This window comes from Aspergillus melleus, assembly GCF_016097325.1.
Source record: "Aspergillus melleus strain CBS 546.65 chromosome Unknown contig4, whole genome shotgun sequence".
NCBI lineage: Eukaryota > Fungi > Ascomycota > Eurotiomycetes > Eurotiales > Aspergillaceae > Aspergillus > Aspergillus melleus.
The window spans coordinates 3,127,134-3,146,666 of record NW_025763373.1 but is presented as its reverse complement, the minus strand read 5'-3'; the positions used below and the strand labels follow the sequence as shown (position 1 = coordinate 3,146,666).

General features: G+C 50.7%; 4 protein-coding genes across 4 annotated transcripts; all 4 read left to right on the top strand.

The window, feature by feature from the left end:
- Positions 1–663: 663 nt before the first annotated feature.
- LDX57_007881 (uncharacterized protein) lies at positions 664–1,425 on the top strand (the record flags this gene model as incomplete). The annotated part of the gene is made up of 1 exon (XM_046089598.1): positions 664–1,425. The coding sequence occupies one exon, from the start codon at positions 664–666 to the stop codon at positions 1,423–1,425; it is 762 nt and encodes a 253-aa protein (XP_045945570.1).
- A 115-nt stretch (positions 1,426–1,540) lies between these two features.
- Positions 1,541–3,688, top strand: LDX57_007880 (uncharacterized protein; the record flags this gene model as incomplete). The annotated part of the gene is made up of 2 exons (XM_046089597.1): positions 1,541–2,458; positions 2,510–3,688. 2 exons carry the CDS (start codon positions 1,541–1,543, stop codon positions 3,686–3,688), a joined length of 2,097 nt encoding a protein of 698 aa, XP_045945569.1.
- Positions 3,689–5,220: 1,532 nt separating this feature from the next.
- LDX57_007879 (hotdog fold domain-containing protein) lies at positions 5,221–6,052 on the top strand (the record flags this gene model as incomplete). The annotated part of the gene is made up of 3 exons (XM_046089596.1): positions 5,221–5,343; positions 5,391–5,909; positions 6,011–6,052. The coding sequence occupies 3 exons, from the start codon at positions 5,221–5,223 to the stop codon at positions 6,050–6,052; spliced, it is 684 nt and encodes a 227-aa protein (XP_045945568.1).
- Positions 6,053–13,462: 7,410 nt separating this feature from the next.
- Positions 13,463–17,892, top strand: LDX57_007878 (Pfs, NACHT and WD domain protein; the record flags this gene model as incomplete). Its single annotated transcript, XM_046089595.1, has 4 exons — positions 13,463–14,396; positions 14,449–15,995; positions 16,041–17,759; positions 17,842–17,892. The coding sequence occupies 4 exons, from the start codon at positions 13,463–13,465 to the stop codon at positions 17,890–17,892; spliced, it is 4,251 nt and encodes a 1,416-aa protein (XP_045945567.1).
- Positions 17,893–19,533: the final 1,641 nt, after the last annotated feature.

Below are 19,533 nucleotides of genomic sequence, written 5' to 3'. Positions count from 1 at the left end.
AACTTGAACCGGTCGCTCTGGGTCACTCATGGTCTATGTCGAATAAACGGTTGAAAGTGATGTCCAGAACACCGGTGTCAATAAATACAACCTACCTACCAGGTACTATCCGGTTGCTACTTAATCGGGCCAACTGTGGCTACCGCGTTAAAGCTACACCTTCCAAGACCGCTCCACCCACACAGTATTTAACTAGTGCTATCCGTCTTCCATCGTGGGAGTGTCTCGCCTCTTGCACATCACAAGACTTGCACTTGTATCCCACCCACAAAGCTAGCCCAGAAGTCCCTCTTCGCTCCACCGAGACATACTTCATTACTATGGACACCTTACAAAAGATGACCCTCCAAGATAAGCATTCGGATGATGTGGCGTCCTCCTTCGGAAATATCCGTGTGCTTGATGACCTGATACGCCAACGTGCAGCAGACACGAACCAATTGCCTATACTGGCCTATCCACGGCCATCCGACGACGGCCCTTCCTACGACTATTTTAGCGGGCGCGATCTAGATCGGATGATTGAAACGTCCGCTCACGCTCTGGTTGAGTCGGGACTCAAACCTGTGGGTGCATGGTCTCCCCCATAGGTCCGCGAGCTAACACCAGCAGTGTCCAACCCGACGAGAGACTGTCGCTCTCCTTAGTGTGTCGGACTTGAGCATGGTAGTTGCCTTGTTTTCGCTCAGTCGACTTGGCTACACCGTCATGATGCTTTCTCCTCGTCTGTCGGCCTCGGCCTGCGTCTCGCTTCTGGACCAGGTGGGCTGCCGCACAGTCCTGTACGGCCAAACCGATCCGGTCCGAGACATCGTCGCTGGGGTGTCGAGGCTAATGTCGATCGCTTGCCATCCAACCCGTCCATCCTCGCGTGATACCGAAGCAGGCCAGAACACCGTAGCCCAGACCCTGGGTGAAGGCTTGCCACAGATTAACGACAGCGACATCGCGGTGATACTGCACTCCTCCGGCTCGACGGGCACTCCGAAGCCACTGTATCTGAGTCACCGCGTCCTGGTCTCGCAGGCTCGCATCGGGCCCGGGTGGAGTGCTTTCAACACCCTGCCCTGGTACCACGGGTACGGCCTGGCGACCGCGCTGCAGGCCATGTACAGACGAAAGACGGCATTCGGGTGGGATACCTCATTGCCGATCACCGGGAGAGCACTGGTGGCGGCCCTGCAGGAAGCCCAACCGGAGTCCATGCACTGCGTCCCATACGTGCTTCAGCTGCTGGTAGACGAGCCCGACGGTATCCGCATCCTCCAAGCCTGCCAATTAGTGACGTTCGGCGGGGCAGCGTGTCCGGACCAACTAGGCGATCGCCTGGTGGCCGAGGGAGTCCGGTTCGGTGGCTTGTTTGGATCGCACGTAATCCCCATCCCCCCCCCCTCACACTCCCTCGCTGCGCCGGAGGCAGGGTAGCTGACAAGTGGAAAGAACGGAAGCCGGCCTGGTGGCTGGGTCCATCTCGCGGCCTCTAGATGATCGCGGTTGGAACTACCTGCAGTTCTTTGACCATGTCAGCGCATTCGTCCAAATGAAGCCCATCGGCGACGGTCTCTACGAATGCGTCTTTTTGCGTGGCCATCCCAGCCTGAGCGCTTCCAATACAGACGACGGTTCTTATCACTCTCGCGATATCTTCCAGAAGCACCCCAGTCTTCCGAACCGGTGGAGGTATGTTTCGCGGTTAGACGATCAAATCACCCTCGTCAATGGTGAAAAGGTGCATCCCCTGTGGATCGAAGGGACGATCAGGCAGCATCCCTTGGTGCAGGAAGCCGTTGTGGTCGGGATCCAAAAGGCCGTGCCGGGCCTGTTAATCTTCCGCTCGAAGCACGCCCAGGATCTGGACGACAAAGCGATTGTGGACCAGGTTTGGAGAGCCGTCGAAGATGCCAACTCCCGCGCGGAACAATTTTCGCGGATCTCCCGAGGACTGGTCAAAGTCTTGCCCGCCGGTGTCACGTGCCCAGCCACAGACAAGGGATCTATGATCCGAGCTCAAGTGTATAGGCAGTTCGCTACAGCGATCGAAGAGATGTACCCGTCTTCGGAGGCAGGGACCGGTGCCCTGTTATTGGGGGTCAAAGAAACCGAAGGGTATCTTCTCAAGCTTTGCCAAGAAGACCTGGGTCAACAGATCACGCAAACCGATAACCTTTACTCCAAAGGGGTGGACAGTCTTCAAGCGATCAGCCTCCGCCGGATGATTCTGAGGGATTTCCGGTTCCCCGGGGAGCGGACGCTCCGTCCGAACATCGTGTACGAGATGGGAAGTATAGCTCGGCTGGCGAAAGAAATTTGCGCGATCCAGCAGGGCCGGCTCACGGACGCCCCGGACGGTTCTCAGGCACTCGGAAATAGTCTGTTCGCACATAGTCTAGTCCAGAAGTACGGGTCGTTCAAACGTCACCACGCTCCAGGGACCTGTGCCTCTGATCGCAAAGCTGTGGTATGTCTTATGATACGCTCTGCCGCACACGTGTAGTATTGACCGAAGCAGATCTTGACGGGCGCGACCGGGTCCACCGGTGCGCATCTGCTCGAGAGGCTGGTGGACGATACGACCGTCTCCACGGTATACTGCCTCACGCGACAATCCCGGCCGAAAGAAGCCATCTTGCGCAGTCTTGCACACAAGGGCCTGGCCGTTGTCGAGCCCAACGCCTCCAAAATCGTCGGCCTCGAGAGTAGGCTGGACCGAGCGGATCTCGGCCTCGATCCATGCGTGCTGCACGAGTTGAGGCAATCCGTCTCCCTGGTCATCCATACCGCATGGCCTGTCAACTTCGCTTTGCCACTGGAGAGCTTCGAACCACACATCCAGGGCCTTCACAACCTGATCAATTTCTCGCAATCGGTCGACTCCGCCACTCCGGCCGTTGTCCTGTTCTGCTCCTCGATCTCAACCGCCCTTGCGTCATCCGTATCGGAGATCGAGGAGACACCGCTGGCGATCGAGTCGGCCCTGTCCATGGGCTACAGCCAGTCCAAGTGGGTGGGGGAACAGATCGTCAGTCACTCGCGGAGTATGGGCGCGCGTGCCTATTCCCTGCGCATCGGACAGATTTCCGGTCACTCCCAGAGGGGTCTGTGGAATGATTCGGAGGCGATTCCGCTGCTGGTCCGGTCCGCCCTGACGCTGAAGGCGTTGCCGGAGATGGACGCGACGTGCTCCTGGTTGCCTGTGGATCGGCTGGCTCCGTGCATCCTCGAGATTGCCGGGACATGCCTCGAGAGAGCGGAAACGGCGATCCGTGACGGCGTCGACAGTTCTACGAATGGTGACGTCGTAAACGGCACCGGGGATGGCTCGGTCTATAACATAGTGAATCCCCACACCTTCACCTGGGCCGCACTGTTGGATCAGCTCAAGCGAAGCGGATTTCAATTCGACGCGGTGCCTTTTGCCGAGTGGCTGCAGTTGCTGGAGGCGAGTGAAGCCCGACACGAGGAGAGGATCAACCCAGCCGTGAAGCTGATCTATCATTACCGGAAGACATATGGCCAGGGGGCCGCCGCCGAGCTCGCCAAGACCTTCACGATGCAGAATGCCCGACGCGACAGCGAGACCCTCCGAGAGGGCACCGAAATGCTGGAAAGCGGTGTCCTCCGCCGCTATGCCAGGGATTGGCTGAATCGCTGGGAGACTAGCTCCGCGCGACCGGCGACCGCCAGCTAATCGCGTCCGATGTGCATGATCAGGATCGTACTTTATCCATTCCATGCCTACTCTCTTGCGATTCTATTCAGCCTCCGGGAGAGCCCGTTTCTAGTGACTATTTTCAAGATGTTTCCATCTTGCAGATCATTCCAGTATGATTTTTAGCTTAGAGTGTTTTCCGCATCTTTCCTAGATCTTTCAAGGTTCCTTGGTCGGTATGACTAAGCATGGCATCAGCCCAACTGTGCAGCACGATCATGAGCAGCGTTTAGGGGCGGGAAATGTACCAGGTTCATTTATTTCTGTGGTATCTGGTTGGCAAAAAAATATCATGTTATCCGTTGCTTTGTGGTGAATATATCTGTGGGGATTGTTGTGTTGTGTTTGATCGTAGATCCCCTGATGCCGTGTTAATGATATATATTCAACAACCGAGTTTTCTACATGACGGTTAACAGACTCGAAGAAGCCGACCATCAGATAAATACAAAGAAAAACCTGTAATCCAGTGTATTCACGGTGCATATGCCCCATTTTTCAATCCTGTTGACCACGAATCTCTTGCCTTACGCGGGGAAACAACGAGAATCAAATGAGTAATTTACGTTTCTAGAGGGGTTCATGTTCCAAATGGCCAAGCTGAACCCGAGGTTGAACCCCTGAACCTCCTAGTAAGGACTAGCGTTGTAAACGCCGGCAGGGCTTTTTTGGCACCACACTCCGAGAAAATCGGGGCCATTCTTTCATGCTGACCTAAGCCAATACCGGTTGACCTGCTCATTTGCCCATTTACCGAAAGCCTTAGTCGTTGCCCGAGTATCTCGATCAAATGCCTGCACAATGTTCTACTGTTTGAATAAAAGCAAGTCGCGGAGACTATCTACCCATGGACGGATATTACAGTGTAGCCCATGGCTTCGGTAGAACTCGACCGTTCGTGGATTCAAGCAGCCAGACAGTGAATTGCCCGTCTGACGACAAGAATCCCAGTTTGGTCAAATAATTATCGACCCAAGCTTCCTGTTCCCGTGTTTCCCGTATCCTTTTTGGCCTTTCCCACTTCGAACACGGGCCGTGAGGTCATTTGGCTGCCCGCGCCATTGGCCAATTTGCAATTCCTACTTCCTGACGTGCAGTCCTAAGAATCCGTGATTAGTATCCTGGCAGGAGATGCCCTTTACTGATGTCGGTTTTTTGTAGGAATAAAATATAAAATCATTCCATTTTCAAGTAGGTAGCGTATCTGGGTATGATTTGGTAATATGAGAATTGATCCACAGTGTACAGCTAGTCCAGTGGTGAAAATTGTAGTCTCCATATGTTGGCAGATATCGTTAAACCTGACGCCTGCATTTACCCAGTGTCCCAGTCGAACAGTGAGCCAGGTGCAAGAAGCCAACCCATCTTCCGAGCGACTTGTTGACAAATAAATATGACTTGCAGCTGCAGCAGACATGGCTGTCACATCTCCACTCATTAGATTACATACAAGCAACCTCCCCCACTCCTTTCTCAGCATTATTTCGACAGTGACCGATTTCCAACCCAGAATGGCTCGACGCACGATTGTTTGCCGGTTCAGTCAAGCGACACGCCATCAGCCTCTGCACCGCGCGGCGCAGCCAGCGGCTCTATTCCAGGACACGAGTCTGGCTTATGCGTCCCCGTTATTGGTAAGACTCCCCATGTGAGCTCAAGGCATTTGACGTTAATGGTTCAGCTCCACCCCAAGGGTCCCGACCCTACGGCCAGTCCCTCGCAGCAGCTCCTTCAGTCGTTACTTGATGGGTATAGACCCCGGTATCGACCGCACCGTCTGGGGCGAGAAGCGGAGGCGAACTTGCGGTTGGCGCCCCAGCAGCAGATGTGTTACTACAACGGCAAGCTGTTCGGCGGCTACCTAACCCTGCTGCTGGATCAGATTCTGGCGGACTGCTGTCGACCGCCGGACCAGCATCGATCAGCGGTCACCGCCTACCCCAATACCTCTTTCAGGCAACCAGTCCCGCCGCATGTTCCGATCCGCTTGCGCGCCTGGCCGCACCAGGTGGAGGGCCGCAAGATCTACCTTCACGGCGCTGTCGAAATCCCCCCGCGACGATGGACAGGGGGTGGCTCCAGCCATCCTCGCAGAGGCCCTGTTTGTACAGCCCAAGACGTAGGGCCGGGTTTCGAAGGATGGTGGCTGGCTACGATCGAAGGGTTCCTAGGTGCTCTCCCCGCGGCAGCCACAGGCTCTGTATGTACAGTTAATCTAGTCGCGGTGCAGGGATACCTATTGATCTTCTTTCATCTAATTTTTTTTCTGGTCTACTTTCGTTGCCTACAGAGGTTTCACAGGGGTTCGAAATCGCCCGCCACGAGCGCGACGCCGAACTTTAAACATGGGTCAACCTAGATCTTGGCAAAGCTCTAGGTTCATTAGGAAGACAATAGTTTATGACAAATACATGTAGACGGAGAAGAAGGAGGACTCTCGTATGCTTGTTTGACAGCGCCCCCATAGCGCGTTCAAGAGAGTCTATAATCTGTAGAAAGCCCATCGGCTTCATCATACAATCCCTATGGAGCTTGCGGATAGGTAATATAACACTTTTAACAGGCGTAGACTATGTACTACTTCGGATAAGAAGAGTTGCAATAAAATAGAAGGATCAATGGTGTCATTCTAAGTGCCCTGGACATTGTGTAGTTCCACAGCTCTAGAATTGACGTTCTGTGCTGCCAGGAATACGGTTGACCATCCTTCGTCGTCCTTGACGTTTATATCAGCACCGTAACCTAACAGCGCCTGAATGACCGTAATCTCGTCTTTGCTTGCAGCCCAAAGCAATGCCGAACTGCCTTGTTATTGAATGTTGAACCGGTAAAGCACGCCGAGTGTAATCCGCAAAAGTGTCTTGCTAGTGCGGCACAGTGACAGAAGGTCCGTAGAACCATCGACCTCGTCTGTAATAGACAGAAGAACATCTTCCGGTAGTTCGAATAGATGCATAACTGTTGGAGTTCAGCGCGTGAGATGTACGTTAAACTGAGTCTTAATGTCCTGTGGGAAACTGGAGTCTTGGTAGTTCAGTGTCAAAGTAAAGCAAATCCATGGTCACCACCAGCGGAATCAATGGATAGACTTATACTGTATGAGGCTTTTGCAATATGACATGGGCGCTGTGGTTTGGTGTACAGGTACGCTCTCAGTGCATTTACCACAAAGATGGTTGTTAACTAAGCTACGCTCCTGCAATATCTACTCTGGTTCTGTGGAGCATCGAACATCTGCGGAGCTTTTCAATAACCTCCGAGAGCTGATTGTCACGTTCCCCCGAGAGCTTGCCGCGTTCCTAGGAGAGGTGTGCGGTTTCCCATGATATATGTATTCCCGAGCGAAGTAGGAAGAATTCCAATAGGTTGCAAGGTGCGCCGGCCATGCTCACCCAGGAAGACATAAAGTCACACGGTCCGGCCCTGGCACTTTGGATACATCTCTACATCGATTTTGCTTCCGAGGTACAACAGAGCAGACCGAATTAATCACTCAAACTTCGGCCATTGCCGTCTTATCAAAACGTCACCTAACACAGCTTGCAAAGGCGATCCAGGCTGCCAGGTGAAATTGGTGCTTATAGTCTGTCACCCCCTGGTACACAGTCCTCTACCGAAAGGGTTTACCACTCTCTTCGAACCTGACGAGTCGGAGGACAAGGTTTATCCTTCTAGTTCTATGGTAGGTCCAAATGAATTTCTCCTTCATTTAATGTTAAGCAGACGGAGCGTCCTAGGATCCTAGGATGTGGGCCATTGTTAACTTCCAGGCAACTCGCTAATCCGAATGTCACTGCTCCGGTGAATTACCCTGTGACGGGTGCCACAGAAACAATGTAAATTGTGCTCCCCAACTCGAGTGTTGGGTGCCCAATTATCCGGCTACTGAAGTAGCAGAGGAGCTCCAATGCAGTTCGCTCCTCCAATCCATGACAGAGTCGCATACGTACTTGATTTTCTCGCCAGCTCGAAGGCTTTCCCTTTCCGTTTTAGTGCTCACCCCTCGCCGCTTTTTGCTCACTGAGTAGACCTGAGCACGCCCTGAGCACGCCCTGAGCAGCCTGAGGCGATCACTGAGCACGGGGTGAGCGGAAGACTGAGTGCCCTGAGTGAGTAACCTCAATAAACTGCACCCCAACTAGCGGTCTCCCCCTTGCCCGTTTCTCCACTCCGAGTTCACTTTTGCCCGCCACACTCCCCAAAAAACTCAGCACTGCCATCACGAAAATGACGAATCAGGGAAGATATTTTTCCTTCTGATGCCCGCGACCTTTTCCCCACGAGGAATTGCTGGGCCAACATTGTTCTGGGCTTTCTCCGTCGAAAAACAGCACAAGCCCAGATGTTCATGGGAGCGGCCCTGGATATCCCAAGAGTCAAGGAATTCTCGGAACACCAATTAACGCTAGTCTATTATAGATATTTTCTGAATTTTGACCCCGAATACCTACTGGTAGAATGGCATGCCAATGTTTCCCCATCAAAATGCATAATACTGATTAAAAGAATAAGATTCGAAAGTGAGGACGTAGTGTTGATTATTTGTGGCTATCCTGGCCTGGAAGGCTTGCTAACTACAGTATAAAGTCGTAATGGATTCATTCTAATCGGGTTAAATTCCTTACATGGAGCCCTATTCTTTCTTGTCCAAGCAATCTGTAGACATTGCTGGCATGATAGTCGATACGTAGTACATGTGTCAGTAGACGTTATACGAAATATTCGCGCGGAAATCACTGAATGATATCATAGCCGACGCATGATAATATAGAGGAACCGTAGATCTTAGAAAGCCCAACCTGGCTCTTGGGATCCTCGCTGGTCTCTAGAACCTCGAAGTCCCTGAATAGAACCAACTGACTGATTTGTAAAATAAACTCCTGAAACAGAAAGATAATGCATCAAGGCTATTTAAACTCGCAAAGGGCGCTCCAATATAGCAGTCTCGGTCAATCCCTCTCTAGTGAAAAATCCCCATTTACTTTCAATTTATTCATGAATAGCCTGTCGAAAGAGAAGTCTTTGGAGTACGTTGGAAGATGATTTGCGGTTCGATGTATTTTACTTGGTCGTCGCTTCTGGTACCAGTTACGGGCCTTTGTTTCGGACAAGCCTTTGATGTTTGTTGCGCAAGGTAAGTGTAATCAGAGTAGACGCGGTGAATCTTCATTTTGTTGGTTTCGTTCATTCTCACAGAATTTATAGACGGTGCGGGAGAATGCCCGGTGTATCCGTGGCTCCAAGTTGGGAGCTGTGTTCTGATCAAAGAGGTTACCTTAACGGAAACCTGTGGCCCCTTGTGTCGTCATAACCCCAATTAGTTGGTGACTTGCCTGAATTAATGCGCTGACGTGTTGTGCCTAACGGCAATATTCAGGTATCTACTATCGCTATGTAGGTTTTCTTGATCTTACATGTACCGCTTCACCGGGGCGAACTTTGAGCCTCGGCGAGGCCAATGAAGGAGGCATTTATGCCTGGATTCGCTTCCTAGCCATTCCCTTATCTGGCGGCTGCATAATTTTGCGCTGTGATGCACAGCTCCGTCAGCGCTCCGCTGATAAGCGCATTATGCTTTTTCCTCTTCCCTGATAGGTACTTGCCCCTAGTTGCGTTCGTGGTGCAACTATGGTGAGCTTGCAGATGAGACGGGTAACACCTGTTTACATATGGTCCCATTTCCGCTAGGAATCTCGCAAAAGCTGGCAATGCTGAATTCAAGGATCATGATCATGGGTACATTGCTGATGCCGTTTCCACTAGCCAAGTGCTTCATTGCTTTCTTCTCGAGCTCAATTGCGACGAGTTGTAGTGAAAACGATGTCGATGGTCTCCAAATGACACTGTGGGTTTGGCAGGAGGGATTTGTGGGTTTGACGCTGCCATACACAGTCCTTCTGGTGAATGTTAAGAAGCTCTAATGAGGGCGTTGGGTGGGACCTCGGCTTTGCAGGTGAAACAGAGAGAGAGCGATATCATCAACTGCGTCAGGCTTCGGGTGGTGGGAACAATCCTGAGCGAGCTGAAGAGATGTGGTATGTGGTACATGTACCTGTTATTGACCGGCTGTGTTGATTGAATGCGTGGTCGAAACGCGGAAACAAGATCTCGCGTTTCTCGCGTTTCGACATTAGACGATTCGGTTCGGTGACAAGGTGGGGTGATGGGTTGAGTGAGAGCTTTTCAGACTGGGCTGGGCCCGAGTTGAAATTATTTTGGCCTCAGGGCCCAGGAGTTGTGATTCCATCCCTCTCTATTCTCTCGCAACTGGCAGGTTTTCCGTGACAAGCTGGCTGCATTATGACATACTCTTCTTTTCGTCCTTCCTCGCCGGCTGCTTAGATCCCATTATACATACAGAGCCGGTGAGTACATTCTATGCTTTGGGAGGAAGGTCTTGCTTATTCGTGCTCCTGATATTTCATAACCAGCCGCATTGTTTACTGACGTTATTCTTCGGTTAATGCCATTCATTGCCCCCGTAATAGACGTTGTAGACTACGGGAGCCGGTTCGCGGGACCCACTATAGCAATACTGCTTTCCTGTAGGTGCTGATAGATATAAAGAACTCACGCGGACTTACTAGAGTAGTACTCTGCACACTGAGCGGAAGATAGGAGTAGTAGTAGTCTAGGCAGATGGTGTTATTTTAGCCTATTCTCAATGCTCGTTGTGGGGGAGACGCAGTTGCAGGATTGCTTCTTGTCACGCATATTGGCAGTTTCTTGTGAAGGAAGAGCTGCATCGTTCATGTGTCAAAATGGAATAAGTAGGCTCTGTGGGAAGTTTATATCAAGGAGTAAAGAGTAAGGTTCGCAGGAAAAACGAGTGGAATGTGGGCTATGTCTATCACGGTATTACGCCCGTAGGGGCTATGAACTTTTGTCAGATTGGTAACGCAACGGTGAAAGCGTCTTGTACGTAAGAATGAGAGCATTTGGCTAGTTACACATTGTAGTGAGTGTGTATGCCTGAACGTTCCTGACATCGCGGTATACGGAAAACAGTTCGCTATACCGTGGGTGTTGGCCGGCGTAATACAATTTCAAGTGCGGTCTCTCGGACTGTTTCAATACACTGCGCCACAGGGTCATACACTTCGCGTATTAAAGGGGCTTGTATGAACCCGTATGTTACAGATCGAAAAGTTTCACATAATAGCCGATCCAGCGGACTGGGCAATGGGAACGATAGGATGCGCTACTCCCAAGGGAATTTTGGATACGGGACCACTTGACTGCTCATTCACGCTCTGTCGTGATTTAACGTTAACCAGGTCATTTAAGTTTTATCTGACCGCTTAGTATCTGGTCACCACTCTTGCTCACATCCAGTTTTGTGTATTCAGGTTTCTGCACCCCACAAGGCCTACTTAGTGTTGCGGGCAAAACCCATACCGCGATACAGAATATGTTGCTTTACTGACGGAGCAAAACTGCATCGAATAAATCGAGGTTTGCAGCAGAAATTGCCCAGTTGCTCATACTGTACTATTCCCCTTCCAATGTTCAGGCACCCCTGGCCTCATTGATAAGGTCATGAATGCAACTATCATTTGTCTGATCGGGTGTGTTTACTCGGGTTTCTAAAAGGAATTACTATTTGCACGATATTTCACCGGATTTCGTGGATTGGCCTTCCTACTAGCGTGATGATTGAATATGGCAATAAGACACTGAAGTAAAACCAGTATAGATTATCGAGGGGAAAGAATGCCCGCCCGGCCTTTCACCCGAGATTGTCGAAAGATGCCCGGGTATATTTTATCCATTCAATACCCAACATCCGTAGTATCACGGATGGATATGAAACATATAACTATGATGCTCGATCTATTAATCTATAATTCTTTTTTACCTACTGTGAGACGGAACCAGAAGCTCCCCTCTTGTGTACGCGTTGTCCTTACACATAGCGTTGACCGCCAATTTTCAGCTTCCATAGATGCCCAGATTCTAAGCCCCAATAATACGTTGACGTCTACAGTTAATCTTAAACCTTGGCCAAACTGAAACCGTAGCATGTCTTGACCATCTTTCGACGACGAGATAACCCGACTATTGTAGTTAATATTTCGGGATTCTTCCCCTTTTGCCAGCTTTTCCCTCAGATATGTTGTTGGCGTACTTTGCTCCGGTATGCTCTTACCCGAGGCATTCCTTGTTGCAGTTCTGGCTCGCCAGGGGCCCACCGAGTAATCGGCCTTGATTCACCGATCCGTTCCGACCTTCCAAAATAAACAGGCCCATTATCATCCGCTTGCAAGGGCTCCCTGCTTTCAGTTAGCTATTCGGGTTTCCGCATTAACCAGCGTTCACATCAGGGAACCGTCAGCAACTGAGTGCTGCTGGAAATTAGGTTTCTGCCTCATATTGAGATCAGCGAGACGCTTTGTCGATTCTATATCGTTCCGGAAATCGAGTCTCAGTACCAGTATCCGAAGACAGGGTTGTAGGCAAGAGCCAGAAGCTACGCAACATAAAGCAGTCATAGTTTAGCGTGAGTGCCGGGGAATATACACATAACAAGTTGGAAGCTTGGAGGTGTGCGCGATCAGTGTTTGTCTTGGTGTTTAGACTCAAGCTATATTCTGAGAACGGGGCGAATGGGTGGCACTCTATACAAGGATTGTGTTGGAGGCTACGAAGTCTCCTAGGATAGATGAATAGGTTCCGCTGAATCATGGCAGCCCTGAAGGGCAGCGGCCTGCTTCCTCGGATATGGCTCCTCACTCATAGGAGCCCAGACCCGGGTTCTCGAGCGAGCAACCGTTCTGGAGAACAGACACATCAATCCTGCAGTATCCTTTCAATATCGTGGGACTCGAAGGCCACCATAGGCCCTGTTCCTATCGCCGGAGCGTGCGAGATATTTATCTCCGCATTTGCCATAAAGCACGGCTGTCACCTACGCTTATTTCAAAATTACACGTGCCTGGCTTATACAGAGAAAGAGAGAGTATGCATGTAGCGTTTGTATTTGTTTTGCTGCATACTATTCTATTATAACCAGTCCCTTTTTAGTTTACTTTGAACTGGCATATGATACACTCAACTTAGAAATCGGGCCCTCTTACAGATGGTATATATATCGCTGCAGATCAGACATGCGGCTTTGTGTTACATACACCATTTACGTTATGTTTTTCTGGATTGCGACAAAGCACTCGCATCCCTTCAAAGTCCACGCACCCTACCATATTGATAGTCTAAGGAAGTTCGTATTTAGATCGCATGTATGAAGCCCTATTTCGTCCCATTAGTGTGGCGATTGGATTTGGTGGTTGATACCCCGCACTTGATAGTCACCGTTGATCACGTGTACTAGCGCAGCAGTCAACTCATCAAGTCTGTAACATGAATGAATGCCTAACGGAATCAGTCAAGTCAGATTCGGATTGCAAAATAGTCCTATCTGATTTAGAGTTTTTTTTTTTTTTTTTTTTTTTTTTTTTTTTTTTTTTTTAATTGAATTAATAAACGCAGCCTCGACGTGTTTTGTCTTGCCTCCTGCAGGGGGCTGCTGTGGCTGAGGTACCGAGAACCACGTCAGACTTCTTTGCAGTGCAGTACAGCAAGGCACTACTAGAGGGCATCTCTGTTCTCTTCCATCAAGTCCCCGAGACCCCTATTTAGCACCCTTGACTGATAGATCAGCCTCTGATCGACTAGGCGTATGGGTCCGACTCGCGTGCCGCTTTGTGCCTCCTTACCGTGATTCCACCGGAGGCTCAACGAAAACGAGAGCCGAAAATGCCTACCCTCGACCCGAGCCTGTATACCATTGCATGGATCGCCCCGCTTGAGATCGAAGTACAGGCCGCCCTACATGTGTTGGATAAATTTCATGCAGGAGGATTCCCGGTTGGACCTGGAGACGACTATGTGTTCCACGCGGGTGAGATCTGTGGACATAATGTCGTCATTGCCACGTTCGCCGCCGTCCAACCATATGGTACAAACTCTGCAACATCCCTTGCAAGTCACGTACGGAAATTTTTCCCGAACTTATGGTTTGGGTTACTTGTGGGTGTTGCTGCCGGCCTTCCGAATCCCACATGTTTTCCGCCGCGTGATATCCGACTTGGTGATGTCCTTGTAGCGCTTCCAGTCGGAGAGAGCCCAGCCATAGTACCTTATGAGTTGGGAAAACATAGAGGAGGCATCGGTTTCGAGCTGCTGCGCAGCGGGCATTCTTTGCCTCAGACAGAACGAATCGTGGGGTCTGCGATTGGTAAGATTAAGGCAGCAAAGCGAGATACGGAGGCAGTATTAGGCTACTACAGGACGATAGCACACACTGCAACACAATTTCCAGATCCCGGGCAAGAAAATGATACTCTCTATTTATCTGGTGACAATACACCAGTCCCGCGAGAACGCCGCCTAGATACTGAACGGATACGTGTGTGGTACGGCTCTCTCGGGTCTGGAGATAAGCTACTGAAAAGCAGCCGAGATCGAGATGAACTGCGGGACAGATATAATGTGATTGGCCTAGAAATGGAGGCAGCAGGGGTCATGAACGAAATACCAGTCGGTAACATTCGTGGTGTTTGCGATTATGGCGACGAACAAAAGAACAAGGTCTGGCAGCCCTATGCTGCTGTAATGGCGGCAGCCTTTGCAAAAGCAGTATTATCAGAGATACCGCCAAAATCCGCAATACCAATGGTTCCAAAAATCGGTAAGTAATGGAACCACGATATCCGGTCATTCATTGTCTGACTTAATCCAAGTCTTTACCGATGAGGATAAAGCCTGCCTACGAGACCTGCTGGTCACTAACCCGGAAGATGAGCGACAGCGCATTGAGGACACAAAGGGTGGTTTACTGAACGACTCCTTTCGCTGGGTTTTGGATAAGGCTGAATTTCAGAAATGGCATTGCAACCCACAGAGCCAGTTGCTTTGGATTAAGGGAGATGCTGGCAAAGGCAAGACTATGCTTATGATTGGGATCATCAAAGAACTGTTACGGCAAAAACAGTTCCAATCATCCCAATCAATAGCCTACTTTCTATGCCAGGCAACTGACCCTAAACTAAACAACGCCACCGGTGCTCTCCGGGGTTTGATCTACATGATGATTGTCCAACAGCCACATCTAATTGGGAATCTGCGGCAAAGATATGAGCATGAGCCCACGCTGTTTGAAAGCGGAAACCTTTTCTATTCTTTGTCAACAGTCTTCGAAAACATGATTCACAATTCAGGACATGCCACCATGTTCCTGCTCATTGACGCTCTTGATGAGTGTGAGGTGGACCTACAGCGTTTAATAATGCTTATTACAAAAGTCCGGCCTAACTCACCGGTTAATATGAAATGGATAGTCTCCAGCCGCAATCGTGAGGATATTGAGCAACTAATGAAACTCGACGATGAGGAAGGCAAGCTTAGCCTGGAGCTGAATGCACGTTATGTGTCCGATGCTGTTGCGGCATATATCCATGACAGAACGTCCCGTCTAAAAGTCCTCCATCGCAACAAAGAGCTGTTAGAGAAAGTTAAGGACCAGTTACTTCGAAAGTCCGATGGTACATTCTTGTGGGTAGCTTTGGTGGTCCAAGATTTGCAGGAAAAAAGCAACCCAAAAAAGATACTTAAGGCGCTGGAAGAAATACCACAGGGCCTGACGCCACTGTATGACCGTATGGTTGGGCAGTTACTTAAACTCGACGACGATTGTGACTTATGTATCTTGATCCTTGCAATTATGACACTGGCGTACCGTCCACTTCACCTGAAGGAACTGTGCCGTTTAAGCGGGTTACATGAGCAAGAATATGGCCTTACCCATTTAGAGACTGCGGTGATCAGATGTGCGTCATTCCTGACTATCCGCAATGGAAGCGTCTATTTCATACATCAATCTGCCAGACATTATCTTTTTAATGCCCGTGGATCTACAGCAATCTTCCCGGCTGGACATTCTGCAATCCATCATCGAATGTTTCACGAGTCACTGCAAGTCCTTGCAACCAAATTAAGGCGCAACATTTACGGTCTAAGTCTCGAAAAACCCGACATCTTTGCCTCCGAGATAGCAACCTGCAGACCAGATCCTGATCCACTCTTCGACCTCCGATACAGTTGCACGTATTGGTTGGATCATTACCTTGCAGCCAATTCTAAATCCTACGATGGAATTAAGCCACTAGAAAATCAAGAAATATCTCAATTTTTCCGAAAGCATCTCCTTCACTGGTTAGAAAGCCTTGGACTTATCGGCGAGGTCCGACATGCCATTTTATCCCTTAGAAGATTTGCCCGCCGACACCAGGTAGGTAATCTCAACCAAGTACTAAACTCTATCTAATTCTACCAGGACATCCTTGTTGATGAAGCTGAGAGATTTGCTACGAGTAATGGATTTATTATACAAGAAGCACCTTTGCAAACTTACGGGGCTGCGCTTGCTTTTTGCCCTCAGAATTGTGAGAGCAAGAATCTGTACTGGGGTGAGCGGTTGGAATTTCTGGAGCACGTATCTATGATGCGAAAGTCATGGGATCCATGTATACAAGTTCTAGAAGGCCATACAGGCGGGGTCAACGCAGTGGCCTTCTCGCCTGACAGCCAGACGGTAGTATCGGCCTCAGACGATAAGACGGTGCGTCTCTGGGATACGGCCACGGGCGTGGAACGCCACAGCCTACAAGGCCATACAGGCGGGGTCAATGCAGTGGCCTTCTCGCCCGACGGCCAGACGGTAGTATCGGCCTCAGACGATAAGACAGTGCGTCTCTGGGATACGGCCACGGGCGTGGAACGCCACAGCCTACAAGGCCATACAGGCGGGGTCAATGCAGTGGCCTTCTCGCCCGACGGCCAGACGGTAGTATCGGCCTCAGACGATAAGACAGTGCGTCTCTGGGATACGGCCACGGGAGTGGAACGCCACAGCCTACAAGGCTATACAGACTGGATTAGTATAGTGGCCTTCTCGCCCGACGGCCAGACGGTGGCATCGACCTCAGAGGATCAGACGGTGCGACTCTGGGATACGGCCACGGGAGTGGAACGCCACAGCCTGCAAGGCCATACACACTGGATTATGATAATAGCCTTCTCGCCCGACGGCCAGACGATGGTATCGGCCTCACGCGATCAGACGGTGCGACTCTGGGATACAACCACGGGCGTGGAACGCCATAGTCTGGAAGGCCATACAGGCTGGATCAGTGCAGTAGCCTTCTCGCCCGACGGCCAGACGGTGGTATCGGCCTCAAGCGATGAGACGGTGCGACTCTGGGATACGGCCACGGGCGTGGAACGTCACAGCCTGCAAGGCCATACAGACTGGATCAGTGCAGTAGCCTTCTCGCCCGACGGCCAGACGATGGCATCAGCCTCACACGATCAGACGGTGCGACTCTGGGATACGGCCACGGGCGTGGAACGCCACAGCCTACAAGGCCATACAGGCTGGGTCAGTGCAGTAGCCTTCTCGCCCGACGGCCAGTCAGTGGCATCGGCCTCAAGCGATGAGACAGTGCGACTTTGGGATACGGCCACGGACGTGGAACGCCACAGCCTACAAGGCCATACAGGCTGGGTCAGTGCAGTAGCCTTCTCGCCCGACGGCCAGTCAGTGGCATCAGCCTCAGACGATCAGACAGTGCGACTTTGGGATACGGCCACGGGCATGGAACGCCACAGCCTACAAGGTCATAGAGACTGGGTCAATGCAGTGGCCTTCTCGCCCGATGGCCAGACGGTGGTATCAGCCTCAGACGATCAGACAGTGCGACTTTGGGATACGGCCACGGGCATGGAACGCCACAGCCTGCAAGGCCATACAGAGCGGGTTAATGCAGTGGCCTTCTCGCCCGACGGCCAGATGGTGGTATCGGCCTCACGCGATCAGACGGTGCGACTCTGGGATGCGGCCACGGGCGTGGAACGCCATAGCCTGCAAGGCCATAGACGTTGGGTCAGTGCAGTGGCCTTCTCGCCCGACGGCCAGATGGTGGCATCGGCCTCAGGCGATGAGACGGTGCGACTCTGGGATGCGGCCACGGGCGTGGAACGCCAAAGACACGAGGTTGGTTCAGTAGTTAAAACTTTAGCATTCTCAGCTAATGGCTGTCATCTCATGACTGACCGTGGTTCGCTATCTATGAAAGATCAACAATCAAGTTCCTCTGTTGAGCACTCAGGCGCCAAAATCTTTATAGATGAGAAATGGATAACCCGGGGCGGGCAACGTTTGATTTGGTTGCCGCCTGACTTTCGACCAAGCTCCGTGGCGGTTAGTGACAACTGTGTGGTTATTGGTAATGGATCTGGCCTCTTGACATTTCTGTGGTTCATATAGTACGTCTTGGCTTCTCGGCTCACCTCATCTCACTGTATTCTTACCTTAGTATTGTCTAATAGTTTTGTAGAAGGAGGGTATGGGATGACTGTACCATTTGTTTTTTCTTGTTTTGCCACTTAAGACTTCTAGCGGATTGGAATGTTTCGAATCGTCCAGGTAGCTGTACCCTTTCTATGTATTATTGGTGGCAAAAAGGGCTCTTCTGACATCATCAGCTAACACAGAGGAGGTGCTGGCATCCATCCACTTTGCATTTTGAATGAAGTTGCTCTCATGACGAAAAGAATCCTGTCCTGTCTTTCTCTGTTTAGATTCTATACAAAATGAAACGTTCGCTTCTGCCCTAGCAATTTCAGATATGGTAAGTCCATTGCTTTTCAACATATCACTGGCCATTGGACTTTAGATAGAGCGAGTCTTGGTGCCATGGTGAAGTTTGATCCCCACCAATTTGTTGACCGGTGGGCAGGTCAGGACAGCTGAACGGTGGCATGGCGGGGTAGGGTAGATGTCACGAGATCAATCTGGTCAACAACGGACTGTATCATACTGTAACCCCTCACACTATGATACGGTATTATATAATGCCAAGGCTTGGCATTTACTTGATAGAATTGAGATGTTTGAGGTGTGAATTTGATTCTGCAAATTACTGTAGCACTAACCGTTCAAGAAGCCACGGACTGGGCCAGGGCATCACTAGCTTATGCTTAACAGGACGCCGAACGGCAAGCGAACAAGTCCGGTTCTCCACCCCCCCATCATAAGGAGAAGGGCCTTTTCTGGTTAAACTCGAAGAAGATTAAGCCCGATCGCCCAAGCAAAAACTCAATTGGAAGAACCACAAATATCGTGTAGCCGAAGCCATAGGAACACATGCTGTCCGACTGAACGTCCCACCAGGAATACATAATGTGTTTCATGCGGACCTGATTCGTCTGCCAGTATCAGAGCCCTTCCCTCACAGGTGCAGAAGGACTGATAACCCCTTGGGCTCTGGATGAATGCTGAGACCGAATACTTCGTTGAGAGAATCCTGGTGAAAGCCTGGGTACGAAAGGGGAGAGGCATAAAGCTATGTTACCATGTGAAATGGACGGGGCATGAAGACACCTATTCACGGCGTTATAAGACACTACAACTACATATGAGTGGGAAGCTACGCAAAGAATTTCATGGAAGGACCCAGCCCGGCCAAGAAACCGGGAACCAACTTATCGTTCAATTCAAAGAAGGGGATAGAGAGGAGGGAGGTGACCCAACCAACTCCCGGAGAAGAGGAAACACTCGCCGACTCCGTTACAGGAAAGAAACAAAAACCCAACGACCTAAGCCCGACCGCGTAATGATACCCAGCACAAAACCTCGGAGCGCCCTAATGACCGTGGTCGCCATGCCTACAATTCTAACTGTGGGTCAGGGACTGTTGTCAGAACAAAAAGAGAACAGAAAATGTACCAGATCAAGGAACACAGGACACGGCGAGGGCCGTGCTAGC